The sequence below is a fragment of the Gopherus evgoodei genome, chromosome 1 (genome assembly GCF_007399415.2).
Source record: "Gopherus evgoodei ecotype Sinaloan lineage chromosome 1, rGopEvg1_v1.p, whole genome shotgun sequence".
Lineage (NCBI taxonomy): Eukaryota > Metazoa > Chordata > Testudines > Testudinidae > Gopherus > Gopherus evgoodei.
In genome coordinates, this window is record NC_044322.1 from 11,558,029 (window position 1) to 11,576,596 (window position 18,568).

The following is an 18,568-nucleotide window of genomic DNA, read 5'->3' on the forward strand; positions in this document are numbered from 1 at the left end:
GATGCCCCTAAGGCAGAGAGATAGGAGCAGTACTTCTGCTTGGCTCAAGGGCAGAGAGAGAAGGGATTGCAGAGCTCTCCAGGCAGGGAGGCCAGGGAGAGAGCCTGAGCAATCAGAGGAAACACTACGGAGCTGCCCAGCCCACAGGGAAGCCTGCGGCCTTACAGCGGAAGGAACTGTGGCTGTCACTCAGGGACTTCCAGTTTGGAACGTAGGTTTTATCTGGGCTCTGGCTTACTAAGGGCTCCTTTCAGAAGGCTTTATTAAAGGGGTATTTGGCTTCTCCTTGATCAGGCCGTTAAAGCAGAGGTGGGCAAAGTACGGCCCACAGGAGTTGGGACCCTCCTGCCCAGCCCCTGAGCTCCTGGCTCAGGAGGCTAGCCCCCAGCCCCATCCCTGCCGTTCCCCGTCCCCCACAGCCTCAGCTCACTGTGCTGCTGGCACAATGCTCTGGGGCGGTGGGCCTGTGAGCTCCTGGGGCAGCGCAGCTGCAGAGCCTGGGCCTCATCCGGTGCTTTGTGCTGCACAGTGTTGTGACTGGCTCCAGCTGGGCAGCGCAGCTGCCTGTCCTGCTGCTCTGGGCGGTGCGGCTTTAGCACTGCTGGCCATTGGTGCTCCAGGCAGCACGGTAAGGGGGCAGAGAGCAGGGGGGGTTGGATAGAAGGCAGGGGAGTTCGGGGTGGTGGTCAGGGGGTGGGGGTGTGGATAGTGGTCGGGGTGGTCAGAGAGCCGGGAACAGGGGGGTTGAATGGAGGCAGGGGTTCGGGGGGGGCAGGATGAGGTGGCAGGGGGCAGTCAGGGGCAGGGGTTCCAGGGGTGGTCAGGGGACAGGGAGTGGGGGAGTAGATGGGGCAGGGGTCTGGGGGGGAGGCTGTCAGGGAACAGGGGGGTTGGATGGGGCAGGAGTCCCAGGGGGGGTTTCAAGAGGCAAGAATCAGGGGGGGATAGAGGGTGGGGGCTAGGCAATGCCTGGCTGTTTGGGGAGGCACAGCTTCCCCTAACTGGCGCTCCATACAATTTCTGAAACCCAATGCGACCCTCAGGCCAAAAAGTTTGCGCTCCCCTGTGTTAAAGGGACCTCATTGACACAGCACGCAAGCTTTGGTTTCTATTGCAAAGCTGCCCCATTTCCTTTACCATGTTTGCACTAGACCAGGGGTAGGCAACCTATGGCACGGGTGCCAAAGGCAGCACGCGAGCTGATTTTCAGTGGCACTCACACTGCCTGGGTCCTGGCCACCGGTCGGGGGGCCTCTGCATTTTAATTTAATTTTAAATGAAGCTTCTTAAATGTTTTAAAAATCTTATTTAACTTTACCTACAACAATAGTTTAGTTCTATATTATAGACTTATAAAAAGAGACCTTCTAAAAATGTTAAAATGTATTACTGGCACACGAAACCTTAAATTACAGTGAATAAATGAAGACTTGGCACAGCACTTCTGAAAGGTTGCCAACCTCTGCACTAGACATTAACAGCTGATTTAAAAACTATACCTGCTCTATTAGTCTTAATGGGCTGCAGAGCAGGCAGCTGAGAGTCAGTTGCTGAGAGCAGGGCTACATTTAAAATGCTGCTTTGCTACAGCTGTAGTGCTGTAATGAAGATGCTCCTACACCAACAGGACAGAATTCCTCCGTAATGGAGGCCAGACTTGAGAGGCACTGAGACCCAGCTTCCCCCACTCCTCTCCACTACAGATTAAGGGCTGGTCTACACTGAGTTTTTAAAATGTTGAGGCTTCAGGGACCTCTAGTGGATGGAGTGAGGCCTCAGCACCTCTGAAAATTAAGCTACTTTTATTTAGGAGCCTAACTAGAGACTATGGGGACAGATTCTCAGCTAGTGTGAATTAACATAGCTCATTGACTTCATGGGAGCAACACCAATTTACATCAGTTAAAGATGTGGCCCATAGCTGCCTAACTTTAGGCTCTCAAGTTTGAAAATGATGGCTAGAGGACAAGCCTGGCCTGGCAAGGAGGAGTGGGTGACTTGGTAGATCTTTGCATTCTTTACCTCTGTCTATATGACTATACAAATAATTATTTATGGGATCTACAACCGGATGGATCCTGTTTTTCCTTTTAAACTGGCATATTTTAAAATCTATGAGTGCTGGTAGTCCATAAGCCACTTTATTTAAGAATACTGGGCCAGATCTTCGGCTGATGTAAATTGGCATAGATAGCACCAGTGAAATTGATGGCATTGTGCTGATTTATAGCAGCTGAGGGTCTGGCCCAGGAAGAGCACGTGTGCTAGGAAATCACAGAGAAGATTATGAGTACTTGTGGCACCTCAGAGACTAACAAATTTATTTGAGCATAAGCTTTCGTGGGCTAGAGCCCACTTCTTTGGATGCATAGAATGGAACATACATTGAGGAGATATATATATATACACATACAGAGAGCATGAAAAGGTGGGAGTTGTCCTACCAACTCTGAGTGGCCAATTAAGTAAGAGAAAAAAACTTTTGAAGTGATAATCAAGATAGCCCAGGACAGACAGTTTGATAAGGAGTGTGAGAATACTTACAAGGGAAGATAGATTCAATATTTGTACTGGCTCAGCCATTCCCAGTCCCTATTTAAGCCTAAGTTGATTATATCTAGTTTTCATATCAATTCCAGCTCAGCAGTTTCTTGTTGGAGTCTGGTTTTGAAGCTTTTCTGCAGTAAAATTGCCACCTGCACTGTGCCTTTAAATAACTGAGAAAGCCACAAAAGAATGGATGTAATTAAAAAAAAAATTCCAAGAAGATTCTTTCAGGAGATATTTTGGGGACTTGTTGGAGTCATTCATGCTGTAGTTTTGTTATCAGTGAGACCAAGCCAATGCACACAATTCATGCTCATCTGTAAAATTCGTTCCCAGCTTAGGACTACATTTATTAGCCCACTCTTTAACACCACAAAGAGAAGGGAGTAACTAATGAGTCAAGCAAAAACAGGACACTGGAACACCATAAGTGAAGAAGAGGTTGTCCATTATGAAAAGGATACCTGTCAAATACTGGACATCGTAGCATGCCTCCTAGCACTCCTGTAAAGTGTTGTTATTCCCAATTCACAGATGGGGAAAATCAAGACACAGAAATTCAGTGACTGGCCCAAGGAAGCACTGAATCAAGAATAGAGCAGACAGCTGATGTACTAAACACGACACAACACTTTATTTTCCCTTTATTTTGGTGGGCTTAATTAATGGAGTCCAGGTGGGGCTCATTTCTCCCATGAATTTGGGAACGATATTTTCAAGTGGGTTAGCTCCACTGGGCTACTTCCCTTTCATCTGCCACTTAAAGATCATTTGGAAGGTTTTTGGATGGCAACGTAATCTATTGGCTAAGGCACTGCATTGGGAGTCAGAGGACATGAATTCTATTCCTGGCTCTATTTCACCTCTTTGTGCCTCTGTTTCCTTCCCACCCTTCATCTGCCTGCTCTATTTAGACTGACTCTTTAAGGCAGGGATTGTCTGATAGCGTAAAGTTGCAAAGGGGCTAGCATCATAGGGCTCCAATCTCAGGCAGGGACTCACCACACTACTGTAGTACCATCCTCCAAAAACAAAAAACAAAGTGAGTGTCTCGTCAAGATGGCTAAAAATAAATTCTCTCAACCAGCTGGAAATATGGTTGGCCTGTGTCTGTTCTCACACAGTGAAGTCTAGGATCACTTGCTAATAGAGATCTTGACTAGATATCATATTCTGTCATTTCATCATTTTATTTTTCTCCTCCCCCCAACAAACTTCCCACTCTCTCAGCTTAATAAAATGTACCTGGTTTGCTGATCACTTGTGAGACACATGCTTGTTGAGTCTCATGTTCTAGATAGACATATGGGTTTCAAGGTTACTTAGCTTGCCAGCAATGGCAGAGTTATGTGCAAACTTAATGAGTCAGGACAAAAAGGGGAAATCATTACTCTGAAAAGCTGATGCAAGAGGTGAAGGCTGCAGACATCAGCTTTTCCAATTTGGGGCTGGGAAAGGGGGCAGGGAAAACTCTGTTCTGATCAGCAGTTATCTTCATGGTCATTTTCTTATCTGGTCATTGAAAGATAACATGACCTATGAAATTCCTGCTTTAAGGTCAAGTTCTGAAATTGAGTTAAGTATCATTTGGGGTGAGGTCCAGTTTGCAAATACAGACCCAATGCTGACCCTGAACAGATTACTAAACAGGTTTTGAGACCTGCAGACACTCAGTGGTGTGATCAGCTGGAAACAGAGGAGTGTCTTTAGCTGGTATACACACCCCTTCCCTCCACTGTTAAAAACCACCTGTCCGCTGTGCTCCTTTCACCCTCATCGTAACAGCCAAGCAGCCTGAAAGGCTTCAGCACCATCAGCCAGCATCCCTGTTCAGACCTGCAGAAGCCAGCAAGATTCAGAGCCAGAGAAGCCATCCAACCACAGCCATGGAAGAGTACTTCTCTGCAATCCGCAAGATGGAACAAGCCGTTATGTTTCCCAGCCTCCTCAGAGGTGTCTACTTGGAACAACAGGACGACACATCCACTGGTGATTTTGGCAACAGGGACCTGTATGAGTATTACATGCAACTGAAATCCATCAAACTCGCGGTGGAGGGTAGACTGGCACCTCTAAATGAAATCAAACACCAAATCACAAGCAGAGAGGAAGTACAAGAGAATGGAGAGGAGGCCGATCTTGAAGGACTGCTTTATCATCACTTTACAGGCTTGTATCGGGTCCTGACCCATCTGACCAGAAAAGCCAATGTCCTGACCAGAAAATACAATGAAATTATAGGACAGATCAACCAGAGTGAAATTACGCTTACCTGGTGAAACATCCACCAATAACTTCAAAAGGTGAGACCTCAGCCATTATATCTGTGTTGAAGTTTTCTGAGATCCCAAATAGTGTCCACTCCCCTTTCTCCAAAATCTAAGTGATTATCAGTCTAGCTTAACTGATAATTATGTTATCAGCACCTAAAAACAGCAGGACACACAGGTTCAAATCCTAGTGGGAGGCTTAATCACTTTCTTCCAAGGTACTGAAATTGTACTGTATCCATTTTACCAAATGGGGGTCTTTTACTTGCCTCTTAAAGATAATTTTAAAGAGGGATTTGATTATTTGTTTTAAGGCAGACAGCTCACATTGTCCACCAATTTTCAGATGAGACCTTAATAACTAAGGTTCTCTCTCTTGCTGTGTGAAGAGACAAGAGAACACAGAACATTTGTAGTAAGACTAGTGTTTTGGCTGAGGATCCTTGGACGTGCCATATGTTGGAGACCCTATCGGCTACTGTACAGTGCTGCTAGATGGACGGTAGTTTGCGGAGTGCTCTGGGGTGAAAGCTGCTCTATAAAGACTACATTCATTTTCTGACATTAGAAAAATCCACGCACTTGAAATTAAGTTTCAAGTTTGAAATTAACTGATCAGTGAAAAGTTCAAATGCTTCCTTCAGAGACAAGCTCTTGGAGGCAGGGACTCTTTTGTGCGTGTGCACATGTACAGCACTAGCACAAAGATGCTGATTCAGGCCTCTAGGCACTCTCACAGTGTATGTAGTTAATAGGAACAGAGCTATGTTCCAGGGGGAAACCTCACCTCTTGTACTTCTTGTAATAAATAGAGGATTAATGGAGGTTAGTATGTGGCAAAGACTTGAGAAAAACAGTACTTTGTAATTTAAAAATTTAGGTATGATTCAAGCATTGGAACCTAGAAATGCCCCGTGTTGGCTATTTTGAATGACAATAAATGCAGTATCAAAATCAGTACTTCCTCAAACACGTACATAAAAGAGAACATGTCAAAACTGCTGACTATTTTGTGCTTATCCCACAGGACACACTACCACCCTTGTGCTGCGTGCAGTTGACGTCCTCCGGCAAGTACTGTTGGTGAATTACTTGACTGACACCATAGATGCTGGCCATCTGATAGCCAACGTTTTGTAATAACTAGAATAAATATGATCATTCTTTGCTGTAACATGAACTCATTGTCCATCTCAAATACCTCACATGCATGTTAATTTTCAACTATCGAGGCAAAAATCATTGTATTATGCTGCTGCTGTGTAAAGTTTGAAAATCACGGGTAAGATAGAAAGATAATCCTCTTTTCTTACTTGTCACTATACTTTTAAAAGTGGGCTGCTTCCACCCACTACTTGATAATAAAACATCACAAACTGAAATACTCCTCAGGCATGTGTAACTCTGTACCTCAAGCATAAAGGTTGTCTGGGAAGGAGACAGGGTTTGCTCAAGGGCTGGTCCAAGACTGTGGAATGAACTCCCCCAGGAACTAAATACTTCACCAACATCACCACGTTCCACTCCAAGTATAAAGGTGCACGTCTTCAATTTGCTTCTCAAGCACCCACAGAACACAGGGGATGTAACACATTAAATTACTTATTTAAAACCCCACTCAATTTCTCCTTTGAGAGGAGGGAAAGAAAAAAATGACATGGGATGGATGCTAGTCATGACGTCAAGGGGGGCCAGTATTTTACTCATGGAGGTTTTTCCTTTCCCTAAACCAGCAAAGTCATGGGCAGCCAATGACCCAGCCATGGTGGTAGGCTACTCCCTGGCCCATCCCCTTCTACCCAAGGCCCTGCCCCTCCCACCACCACCCCTCGCCTGCAGGAGCCCAGAGCACCCCCACCATGGCCCCAGCCCGAGCACTGGGCCATGCAGCAGCAGTGCCCCCAGCCCCAGAATGCCAGACGGCCAGCAGGCCTCAGTGCCAGCAGCCCCAAGTCCCCATGGCAGGCTGGCCAGCCCAGCCGGGGCAGAGCACTGTGAACTGCAGGAGGGGACCTGGGGGCAGAGCGTAGATAGGACCATGTCAGGCTGTGTGCAGAGGCACAGCCCCCCCAGCCTATGATACCCACCACCCATGAGCAAAAATCCAATTGTCCAGGAATTAGGCAAGAGGGGATGTACTTCAGCACTTGGGAAGGAAGGTGATGACTGCTTCCAGCAGAAAGCACAGTGCTAGTTCATTCAGGTGTTACTCGCAGATCTACTAGAGGATATTTGTCCAGTTTTCTGGGTGCAGGATAAACCTATTTTTCACTAACAGTTTTAGCTGGCTGCTTGTACTTGCACAAAACATACCATGCCACAAATGGGATAGTCAAAGGACAGGAATAAAAATAAGGGGCTTCAATCACTTAACAAAAAGTTATGCCCCTCCCTTTCCCTATGTTTTAAACAGAGCCAACTTATGCCTTGCTGATTTCACCATTTGTTACTTGTCAGTTGGTTTGCTTCTATGAACTCCCAAATTACTGTACATTGCACTGTATACCCAGGCTTTTGGGTTGTGCAGCATAATTGTTCACTGCTAGGGCAGAGGCACAACAATTTTTGTAGATCACATGAAAGAAAGGGGTTCTGCTCTCCCATTAGGTTGTCACTGCATGGTAGTTATTATACAGTAACTCATATTCCTTCCTACCCAGCATGTTTATACAGTAACTCCTCACTGAAAGTTGTCTTGGTTAACGTCGTTATGTTGCTGATCAATTAGGGAACATGCTCATTTAAAGTTGCACAATGCTCCCTTATAACATTGTCTGGCAGCTGCCTGCTTTGTCCACTACTTACAGGATTCTCTGGAAGAGCAGCCCCTCCTTGTGAGGATTAGAACCAGCGGGGGCCGGCAGCCCCCCCACATCAGCTCCCCTAAATTCCCCATAAGGTATGTGGCTCAGCAGCTGCCCAGCACCAGTTCAGCTGTCTCGCCCACCATTGCCTTGGCTGCTCCTGCCCTGCCCTCTGCCTTGGAGCTGTTCCCAGGAGCTTCCAGCTTGCTAGGGAGGGGGAGAGGGGGAAGGAGAGAGGTGCTGTCAGGATGTCCTCCTGCTCCTGGCCCCCCCATACTCCCTCTTCACAAAACAGAGGAGGGGGACAGGGCTCAGGGACAGAACAGAGGGAGCTTGCTAGAAGCTATTGCTTCCTGTCTGATCTCTCGTTAGTGTATGCTAATGAGCGTGTATGGTAACACCCATTGTTTCATGTTCTCTGTGTGTATATGTATTTTCCACTGCACACATCCGATGAAGTGGGGCTGTAGCCCACAAAAGCTTATGCTCAAATAAATATGTTAGTCTCCAAGGTGTCACAAGTACTCCTGTTCTTTTTGAGGAGTTATGTAATTCAAAATATTTCCCCTTCAAAGTAATGTTTAAAAGGTAGAGAAAATGGACAAAGTATTTTAGTCTCAAAATTTAGAGATCACTTTTAAGCAGAAGCAGTGATGGAGGCAACCCGATTAAGGAAGGTTACTCAAGTCTCTGCCATGTGTCATCTGAAGTTAGGAGTGATTATTTACATGCTGCACTGGAGCTAAACAACACAAGCAGAGGGCATGCTAACTAAATAGAGTTCAAATTGTAATGGCTCCTCTAGGAAAGAGGCATTCTGAAGATTAATTTCAGACACTGGAGGAAGCAAATTCGGTGCCTTAGATAAGATTGTTATATGTTGAGATTCAGTAGCATTGGAGTAATCTAGACCAGATACAATTTGTTAACAGCACCTCTCAGGAAACCAATTTGAGAGATTAGTTTATTAAGTGGTGTTCCCACCAAGGTCTGTTCTAGATCAGGCACTATTCAGTATTTTCATTAACTATGTGGCTGGTGGAGTGCACAGTATGCTTATAAAAATCTGCAGATGACACCACGCTGGGAAGAGTTACATGTGCTTTGGAAGACAGGATTAGAATTCAAAATGATCTTGATAAATTGGAAAATTGTTCTGAAACCACTAAGCAGAAATCCAATAAAGACAAGTGCAAAGTACTACACTTAGGAAGGCAAACATGGGGAATAACGGGCTTTGCAGCAGCACTGCAGAAAAGAATCGGGGGTTATAGTGATCACAGATGGAACATGAGTCAACAGTGTGATGCTGTTGAGAAAAAGGCCAATGTCATTCAGGGTTGTATTAACAAGGTGACTTGGGAGGTAATTGTCCCACTGTACTTGGCACTGGTGAGGTCCAGGTGAGAGCAACAAAAATGACAAGAGGTTTAGAAAACATGACCTATGAGGAAAGGCGGAAAGAATTTGGAATGTTTAGTCTAAAGAAGGGAAGGCTGAGAGGGGACCTGATAATCTTCAGATATGTAGAAGGTTATTATAAAGAGGATTGTGACCAACTGCTTTCCGTGTACAAGGGAAGGACAAGAAGTAATCAGCTTAATTTACAGCAAGGAATACTTAGGTTAGATATTAAGATAATCAGTTTAATGATTATGATAGTTAAGCACTGGAACACGTTACCTAGGGAGGCTACGAAATCCCCATCTCTGGAGGTTTTAGAGAACAGATTAGACAAACACCTGTCAGGGATGGCATAGGTATACTTAATCCTGCTTCAGTGCAAGGAGATGGACTGGGACAGACAAACTCTTGAGGTCCCTTCCAGCCTAACATTTCCAGGATTCTATACAAGTATAAAGAAAAAAGTTTGAACAGTAACAGCAGCAAAATAAAAGGTTTAAATTTAGCAACAAATTCTGCACCAAACAAGGGTCATGAGATTAAAGCATGGCCCAAAAGTGATAAACTACAATGTGCACCAAGGGCATGAGGGAGCAGTTTGCACAAAGTTGGAAAAGCTTATTCGTGAGTTAAACTTTAACTAATTTTTCAGACATTTGTCTTGGATCTCAATAATCAGTCATGAGTCTGGGTCTCATCACCCCATAGGTCAACAACTTCAATGTCTAATTTTAGACACATCTATATTTAGGCATTTAAATAAGTGGCCTGATCTTCAGAGATGCTGAGCACCTGCAATTCCCACTGAAGTTGAGGTATTGTGGCTATTCAGCATCTCTGGGGAAAAGAAAAAACAACAAACGGTGGTGCCTAGATCTGGATTTGGGGGCCTAACTTTAGGCACCAAAGCTGGCAAAAAATTGGATCTAAGTAATGACAGAGAGAAAGCAAGTGGAGAATCGGATCCTAAGGGGGATCATGTATGGATGCCTTGTCAATACTGTGTTCTCTCTCAGCCACTATGGAAACCCTTCCTAGCAAGGCTAACTTTGGCCCCGATCCTGCAATGAGCTCTGCACGGGCAAGGCCACAGAGTGAGCAAGACTGAAGGAATGCGTTAACAACAACAGAAGGCACGGATTAAATTTCGCTCTCAGGAAGAAGGGGACCTGTATTTTCCTCTACATCAACAGACTAGTAACTGACCTCCACCACTTTCTTTGGTGCAGTAGCTCTCATTTTGCAATAGTTTTTGAGTCGCTTCTTTCTTTATTAAAATTTAACTATAAGAGCTAAATGCACTGCAAAATACTGAGATAAATATTAATAACAAATGGAACACACTAATTATTCATAGTTTTAATTATAAGAATACAGTAAGGGTAGTTTTTTTTTTGTTTTGTTTTTCAACCAGTTTCATTTGAAAAATAACTGACATACAGTCTGCTCAAATATATTTGGGAGTGGTCTCACGAAACACGATCTGCTGAGCAAGTCTGTAGTTCTTGAGAAGTTTTCAGCGAATTGGATGGAAGTCCTCCAGAACTTCAGCTAGGGTTTTCTTATCTGCAAAAGGTAATCAAGTACAATTAGGAAAGCCTATTCAACATTTAGAGAGGTTTTTTTAAGATTTCAATATTTAATCAATAATCAGTCAGTCAGAACATTTGCTATGGGCCAGATCCAAAGCCCCATTCAAAGTCAACGGGATCCTGTCTTTCATTAACTCCAGTGGGTTTTGGATCAGACTCTATTACAGAAGCACTTTGCTTCACAAACTAAACATTCTTCTCTCCCCTTCCCAGTGAAGGTTTAATAGCAGAGCCCTGTAAAGAGGTCTCATTAACAAGAACTTCATTACTTCTACAGAATGTTTACTGGCACATAATGGAAAATCATAACTAAACTCCACTTAACCAAATATATTTTGCTAGGCAGTAAACTTCCCATCATCATATTTGTTTACTTGCTAATTTTCTAAAATTCAGTCACAATGGCTCTCTCAGGCAATGCTAATTAGCAAGATTCTATTGTACTATGGAGCCATAAAGTTTCTACTAAAGCTTATTTCACCTGGCATGTTAGTTTATTTGAATAGTCACTAAACTAGTTTGTTGACACAGTGAATGTTGCAATCTAGGTAAATTGAGGATTAGTGCTCCAGGCCTAATGAAGAATGTTGCACAGAGTTCAATGGACTTTGAATCAGGCTTTTAATGCCCAGAGTTTGGGGAGGAAGTAATCAGGCTAAACTCCACTTAATATCTGATTCAGTCTGGAAATGAAGAAACCCTCTGAAGAGGCAGCTTTCCCCTCTGCCTTTTACTTTTGTCACAAACACACACACACACACACCCAGTGACTGATCAAGAGCTAAGTTTCCATTCTTGCAAACAAATGTAATTTATAATGAGTGCATACTAAGTGTATATATTCACTACCCGCCAGACTGGCGGGCAGCGATCGATCCAGCGTGGGTCGATTTATCGTGTCTAGTCTAGATGTGGTAAATCGACCTCCGAGCACTCTCCTGTTGACTCCTATACTCCAGCTCGGCGAGAGGCACAGGCAGAGTCGACGGGGGAGAAGCAGCAGTTGACTCACTGCAGTGAAGACACCATGGTAAGTCAATCTAAGTACATCGACATCAGCTATGTTATTCACAAAGCTGAAGCTGCGTATCTTAGATTGATCCCCTCCCAGTGTAGACCAGGCCTGAGCCTGAATCACAGAATAGTCATCTATGGTTCACTATGATAGTCTAAGTACAATTTCCAGCTTGCCTCTGAAGGGATCACAATGGGTTCATTAGCCATTTTTCATCAGTTTCTGAAAAGAATGGTCACAGTTGTACACTAACCGCCCTCCTTTCCTACCTCTATGCCAACAGTTTTACACTGCATGAGGAGACAATATTCCAGAACTATTAAAATTATAGCAATGGTACAAAGTTGAAGCCATGGGATGATCAAGATGCTAAAGGAGTACCTGAAGGAGATAAGGCCATTGTTGAGAAACTAAATGAATTATTTGCATCGGTCTTCATGGCTGAGGATGTGTGGGAGAATCCTCAACCTGAGCCATTCTTTTTGAGGTGACACATCTGAGGAACTGTGAGATTGAGGTGTCAGAGGAGGTTTTGGAACAAATTGATAAATTAAAAAGTCACCAGGATCAGATGGTACTCACCCAACAGTTCTGAAGGAACTCAAATGTGAAATTGCAGAACTACTAACTGTAGTCTGTAACCAATCATTTAAATCAGCTTCTGCACCAAATGACTGGAGGATAGCTAAAGTGACACCAATTTTTAAAAAAAAAGGCTCCAAGAGGTGATCCCAGCAATTACAGGCCAGTAAGCCTAACTTCGGTACCAAGCAAATTGATTGAAACTATAGTAAAGAACAAAATTATCAGACACATAGATGAACACAATTTGTGGGAAAGAGTCACCATGTTTTTTGTAAAAGGAAATCATGCCTCACCAATCTACTAGAATTCTTTGAGAGGGTCAACAAGCATGAGGGACCTTGTCAAAGGATTTCTGAAAATCTAAGTACACTATATTCACTGGATAATCTGTCATGGGTTAAGAGGGAAGGTCCTCTCATGGATTAGTAACTGGTTAAAAGATCAGAAACAAAGAGCAGGAATAAATTGGTCAGTTTTCAGATGGAGCGAGATAAATAGTGGTCCTCCCAGAGGTCTGTATTGGTACGAGCGCTGTTCAACATACTCAAAAATGACCTGGAAAAGGGGGTAAACAGTGAGGTGGCAAAATTTGTAGATGATACAAAACTACTCAAGATAGTTAAGTCCCATGCAGACTGCGTACAGTTGCAAAGGGATCTCACAAAACTGGGTGACTGGGCAACAAAATGGCAGATGAAATTCAATGTTCATAAATGCAAAGTAATGCACATTGGAAAACACAAATCCAACTATACATATAAAACGATGGGGTCTAAATTAGCTGTTACGACTCAAGAAAGATCTTGGAATCATTATGGACAGTTCTCTGAAAACATCCACTCAATATGCGGCGGCAGTCAAAAAAAGCTAACAATGTTGGGAATTGTTAGGGAAAGGATGGATAATACGACAGAAAATATCATATTGCCTTTATATAAATCCATGGTACACCCACATCTTGGATACTGAGTGCAGATCTGGTCATGCCATCTCAAAAAAAAAAAAAATATATATATATATATATAGGATTTGGAAAAGGTACAGAAAAGGGCAACAAAAATGATTAGGGGTATGGAATGGCTCCCATATGAGGAGAGATTAATAAAACTGGAACTTTTCAGCTTGGAAAAGAGATGACTAAGGGGGAAATATGATAGAGGTCTATAAAATCTGTTTGCCAGAAGCTGGGAATGGGCGACAGGGGATAGATCACTTGACGATTACCTGTTCTGTTCATTCCCTCTGGGGCACCTGGAATTGGCCACTGTCAGAAGACAGGATACTGGGCTAGATGGACCTTTGGTCTGACCCAGTATGGCCATTCTTATGTTCAAGTGACAAAGAACAGATTAGCTGGGCTGCCATAGTCATCAGCAATCACAGTTCAGAAAACTGAATTTCAGGGATCATGGAGGTACAAAAAATTGGCCAAAAGATGCCGTTGATGCAAACACTGCAGTTCATGGAGATTAATGTTGAAGTGTGACTCTGTAAGAAGGCCTTCTGGAAGTGGGGGCAGGGTCCACATTCATTCTCACAATTATTCCAGAACAAAATATACGAAGTCATTTCCCCCTACCTAGTTCCCAGCTGTCAAAGTGGATCTGAAAAACAAGCTGGGTTCAGTCTGCCTCATATCATCACCACTAGAGCTCTAGTGGGAATTTAACAGACAGTTCCTACTGGTATCAGATAAGATCAGAGAATCTAGTAAAACCTTTGAAGCAATGGAGCAGCCTCCAGAGGAGGTGGTAGAAGCCAATCAAATGGGATGTTTAAACCTAGAAACACAAGGGACAACACATTGCACAGAACAGCCCCACAATGGATAACCTACTATCATTTAGATTGTAAGCTGTTTGGTCAGGGGCCATCTCTCACTTTAAGTTAGCAAAGTGCCTAGTACAGGAGCCCCAGTCTTGGTTACCAAAATACAAAAAATAATAAACTAGGTCTCTGACATCTCTAACATCTATCATTCAGTTTGCTCCTCCATAGCTATATTCCCTCTGGAGTGCTTACTATTACAAACTTATTTCCTCAGTCAAGTAAATGGAAACAACAGAAAAACACCAAGGCAGCAGATCTGTTGAGTAAGAAAGGTCCATTTCTCTATCATAACTTTCCTGACTTTCTATATCACTTTAAATTGTGACTCAGTCACAGAGGTAATACTAGCCAGTTGTGGCCTATTATGAAAGATCAGATTCTGACTTTGGCCTACCAGAATTTATCACTTATTAACTAGTGCACAAGGTCTTTCTAAAACAGCAACTCAGTATACCTTTCTCCTTAAAATCTTCTGGATGTTGCCTAATGTATTCCATCAGCTCTCTGTCCAGTTTAGCATGAATATAGTCTGCACGTTTACTGAGATAATATCCAACAAACCAGCCCACGGTGGTGTACAGGACCTGACGGTGTACTCCTGCAATGTGGAAAAAAATCCAGAGAAAGTGGTAAGTAAAGTTATAAATCTCATCGCTACACATGGAAGTTAGGATTTTTCTCCCCCACTGGTTTCAACATGCATTTGTTAAAAATTCAGACCCACAAAAATAGCAGCCTTAGTCTCATAGGTGGTAGGGATGCATTCTGAAGGTAACAGCCTTCAACATGAAGGCTGCAACAGTCATTCTGTTTAAGATCCCAACTTAGACAAAAGCCACCCAGATTTGCTGAATATTTATTACTGGTGACTTCGCACAATCTGATTTTATTATTATTAGAGCCATGGTCTGGAGATCAGTATCTCGGATACAGGAAGAATCCCCAAGAAAAAGATGAATGATTACCTGCGCTATCAGGATATCGATGGAAGTAGATGCCTAACTAGGATTAGGACAATGCTTGCTCACATGCACAGAACTGATCACCAGGAATGGGACCGGAGGGAAGGAATTATCCCAGGTACCAACAGGGACTGGGCAGTGGACATGATGGTGTTACGCATTCATCTGAAACATCTGAGCAAGAATCCTCAGTCAAGATCAGATAGACATACACCTAGATCCCCGGGACTATAGAGGAAGTCTTGACAGGCTCTGAGTCTGATCATATTCATCTTCCATAATAAAACAGGTACAGGATACAGATGAGACTGCCACTATCAAATTTTCAGGATAAGCAAAGTGGAAAACAGAAAGATTCCCATCAGAGTCCACATCTGTCAGCTGACACTAGCTGTCTAGAGGAAAAGCCCTTCACAGGAAATGAGGAGAGAAAGAGGCATCATTGGTAAGAGTCCCACATCTGCCTTCTAGGCCCAGGGGCACTGTCAGGACTGGGGTTGTATGGGAGGATTAGATACCTCAATGAGGTGTAGATTCACCCCATCACAGGCACCAACTCCCTCGAGGCCCTGGGAGTGCTTAACCCCACAGCTCCATTCCAGGCCCCGCCTCCACCTGACTCCTTCCTCCTAGTCCCCACTCTCACCTCTTCCCACTCCAGCTCCTCCCCAAGCCCTGCCCCACTTCCCTTCTCCCAAGCCACCATCCCCACTCCACCTCTTCCCACCCAGTTCTGCCCCTTCCCCAGAGCACACCCCATCCCTGCTGTGATGCTCTGTACCTCAGGGGAACACCCCCATGTCCATCCTTGTAAAATGACTGTGTGGTATCCAATGCAAAGTTTGTCATGTCCGGTGTCTTCAGAAGGTTCATGATGCACTCAGCAATGTTGTTATAGTGATGTCATAGTAATGTTATAATTTCATGTATATAGTTATGAGGCTGAAAATGTATCCTCATGGCTTAAAATGAGCCCAGGCAAAAACTCTTTAAGAGCAGAGAGGAAGTTCACAACTCATCAGGGCAGGTATGAAACAAATCTGGCCCAGCCTCACAGGAACAAAGAACACTGGCCCAGGCAGCAACAAAAGAATCTATTTGAGTGAGTCCCCACCGCCCCCCGCCTTTGGTCAGTTTGGAACTGCGATGAGGTAATGCTCACCTGACTCTGAAGGGTGAAGGCAAAGCCAAGTGGGAAGAAAGGACATGATAAATGGGAGAGATGTTTGCCATGTTCTTCCTCTCTTTTCCACCTACATCTACAGACATCACCACCAAGCAACTGAAGCACCAATCAAAGGGGAGAGCCTGGCTGAAGAGCAACCAGCCAGCCTATGGTGAGAAGCATCTAAGTTTGTAAGGGCACTGAAAGTGTGAAGATCAGCTTAGAATGTGTTTTGCTTTTATTTCATTTGACCAAATCTGATGTGTTATGCTTTGACTTGTAATCACTTAAAATTTATCTTTGTAGTTAACAAAGATGTTTGTTTAATCTACCTGAAGCAGTGCGTTTGGTTTGAAGCATGTCAGAGTCTCCCCTTGGGATAACAAGCCTAATACACACCAATTTCTTTGTTAAATTGATTAACTCTCAAACTTGCAGAGCCCAGTGGGCATAACTGGACACTGCAAGATGGAGGTTCCTAGGATTGTGTCCGGGACCAGAGATTTTGGCTAGTGTCATTCAGTTGCACAATCCAAAGAGCAGCTTACATACCAGACGCTGTGCGTGAACAGCCCAGGAGCAGGGGTTCTCACAGCAGAGCAGGGTAAGGCTGGCTCCCAAAGTCAAGGATTGGAGTGACCTAGCAAATCACCAGTCCAGATAACACAAGAGAGGAAGATCACACCTGCTCCTCCCCCTCTGTGCCTCCTGCAAGCTGTGGAACAGCTGATTGCAGTGGGCAGGAGGTGCTAGGAAGGAGGGGAAGGAGTTGGCTGCCAGTGGGTGCTAAGCACCCACTATTTTTTTTTCTGTGGGTGTTCCAGCCCTAGATATTCTTTAGGGCAGGGGCAATCTTCTTGCTGTGTGTTTGTACCATGCCTTGCACAATGATACCTTGGTGCACAACTGGGACTCTTAGGCCGTACCACAATAAATAAAATAATAATAAATCCCTTCTTCCACCAGGAGCTATTCACTGGTCCCTCCTAGGTCACTGCCTACAGAATCCCCTATCACACACACAATCCCCACCAGCTCACCACCCTACTGCCTCCCAGACAGTCTCCTAAAGCCCAACAGATTTTCAGTCCCGTCCCACCGCCCAGCCAGCCTCCCTCCTGCCCCTCCCTCCAAGAGGCTCTCAGCCTGCCCCCCCAGCCTCCCTCCAGTCCCCCCTCCAACAGCCTCCCAGCTCCCCCAGCCAGCCTCCCTCCTGCCCCTCCCTCCAAGAGGCTCTCAGCCTGCCCCCCCAGCCTCCCTCCAGTCCCCCCTCCAACAGCCTCCCAGCTCCCCCAGCCAGCCTCCCTCCTGCCCCTCCTTCCAACAGGCTCTCAGCTCGCCCCAGCCTCCCTCCAAGAGGCTCTCAGCCTGCCCCCCCAACCTCCCTCTCCCTCCAACAGCCTCACCGACCCCCACCCCCCAGCCAGCCTCTCAGCCCGCCCCCCAGCCTCGCCACCCCCGCAGCCAGCCTCCCTCCAACAGGCTCTCAGCCCGCCCCCCAGCCAGCCTCCCTCCTGCCCCCCCAGTCCGAGCTCCAGCTCCCCCCGCCCCTCACCAGCTCGTATGATCGGGCGCCGGTGGAAGGCGTTGTCCAGGAGCGCCGACCACCAGCCCACCAGGCCCAGCCACACCGAGTTCCTGTTCACGATGGGGGGCGGCGGGAGCCCCCGCGACTCGTCGGGCAAGAACACCATGGTGCCCGGACCGCGCACAGCGACGCACCCGCCCCACCAGCTCAAGGGCAACAGCCGGTACCGTCCCAATAGCGACCCGCCAGCTCGCGGCAGCCGGGACACCAAGGTTCCGGCGCTCTTACCGCCCCGCACCCAGAGTGGTGTGAAGTGGGGTCTGCTAGGATGGGGCCTCGTGTGCGGGCCAATTGCGGGGGAGGGTGTTTCTAAATCCCCCGAGATTTATTACATGAATCTTGAAACAGCGAGTACCCCAACTAGAAACATCCCCCTCCAATCGCCTTTGTGGTTCAATCAGTGTCCAGATTACACTTGGTTCGTCAGAAATCAAGTCTCGGATTGCTAGATACCCCTCCCCTCTGAAACAGAAGAGGGCGCAAATCAGACGTTTTAGCTGAATCCCCTACTCCAAAGCGTGGGGATTCAGCTGACTTACACAATAATCACTAGAGGCCATGCTCAAATTTCTGAATTCAACCCCCCTTTCCCATGGCATCAACTTTACAGTTCTTATCCTTTTCTGAGCTGTTTCTGGCCCAAGAACTCTCTATCAGTATTAAGTGTTTGGGCCAGCCAGAGAATGACATTGTAGCCTGGTGATTAGGGTACACAGCTAGGAGGCGGGAGCCCCAAGAGCCAGAGCATCTGCTTAACTGACTATGTATCTACAATGGAACAGCTTCATCAGAAGCCTGAAGGCCCC

General features: G+C 45.4%; 2 protein-coding genes across 2 annotated transcripts; one reads left to right on the forward strand and one right to left on the reverse strand.

Moving 5' to 3' along the window:
- Positions 1 to 4,332: 4,332 nt before the first annotated feature.
- Positions 4,333 to 6,132, forward strand: THRSP (thyroid hormone responsive). The gene is made up of 2 exons (XM_030550852.1): positions 4,333 to 4,850; positions 5,845 to 6,132. Exon 1 carries the CDS (start codon positions 4,434 to 4,436, stop codon positions 4,824 to 4,826), a length of 393 nt encoding a protein of 130 aa, XP_030406712.1. The 5' UTR covers positions 4,333 to 4,433; the 3' UTR covers positions 4,827 to 4,850; positions 5,845 to 6,132.
- A 4,237-nt stretch (positions 6,133 to 10,369) lies between these two features.
- NDUFC2 (NADH:ubiquinone oxidoreductase subunit C2) lies at positions 10,370 to 17,929 on the reverse strand. The gene is made up of 3 exons (XM_030558166.1): positions 17,730 to 17,929; positions 14,502 to 14,645; positions 10,370 to 10,591 (listed from the first exon to the last, which is right to left on the reverse strand). The coding sequence occupies exons 1-3, from the start codon at positions 17,866 to 17,868 to the stop codon at positions 10,542 to 10,544; spliced, it is 333 nt and encodes a 110-aa protein (XP_030414026.1). The 5' UTR covers positions 17,869 to 17,929; the 3' UTR covers positions 10,370 to 10,541.
- Between the last annotated feature and the right edge of the window lie 639 nt (positions 17,930 to 18,568).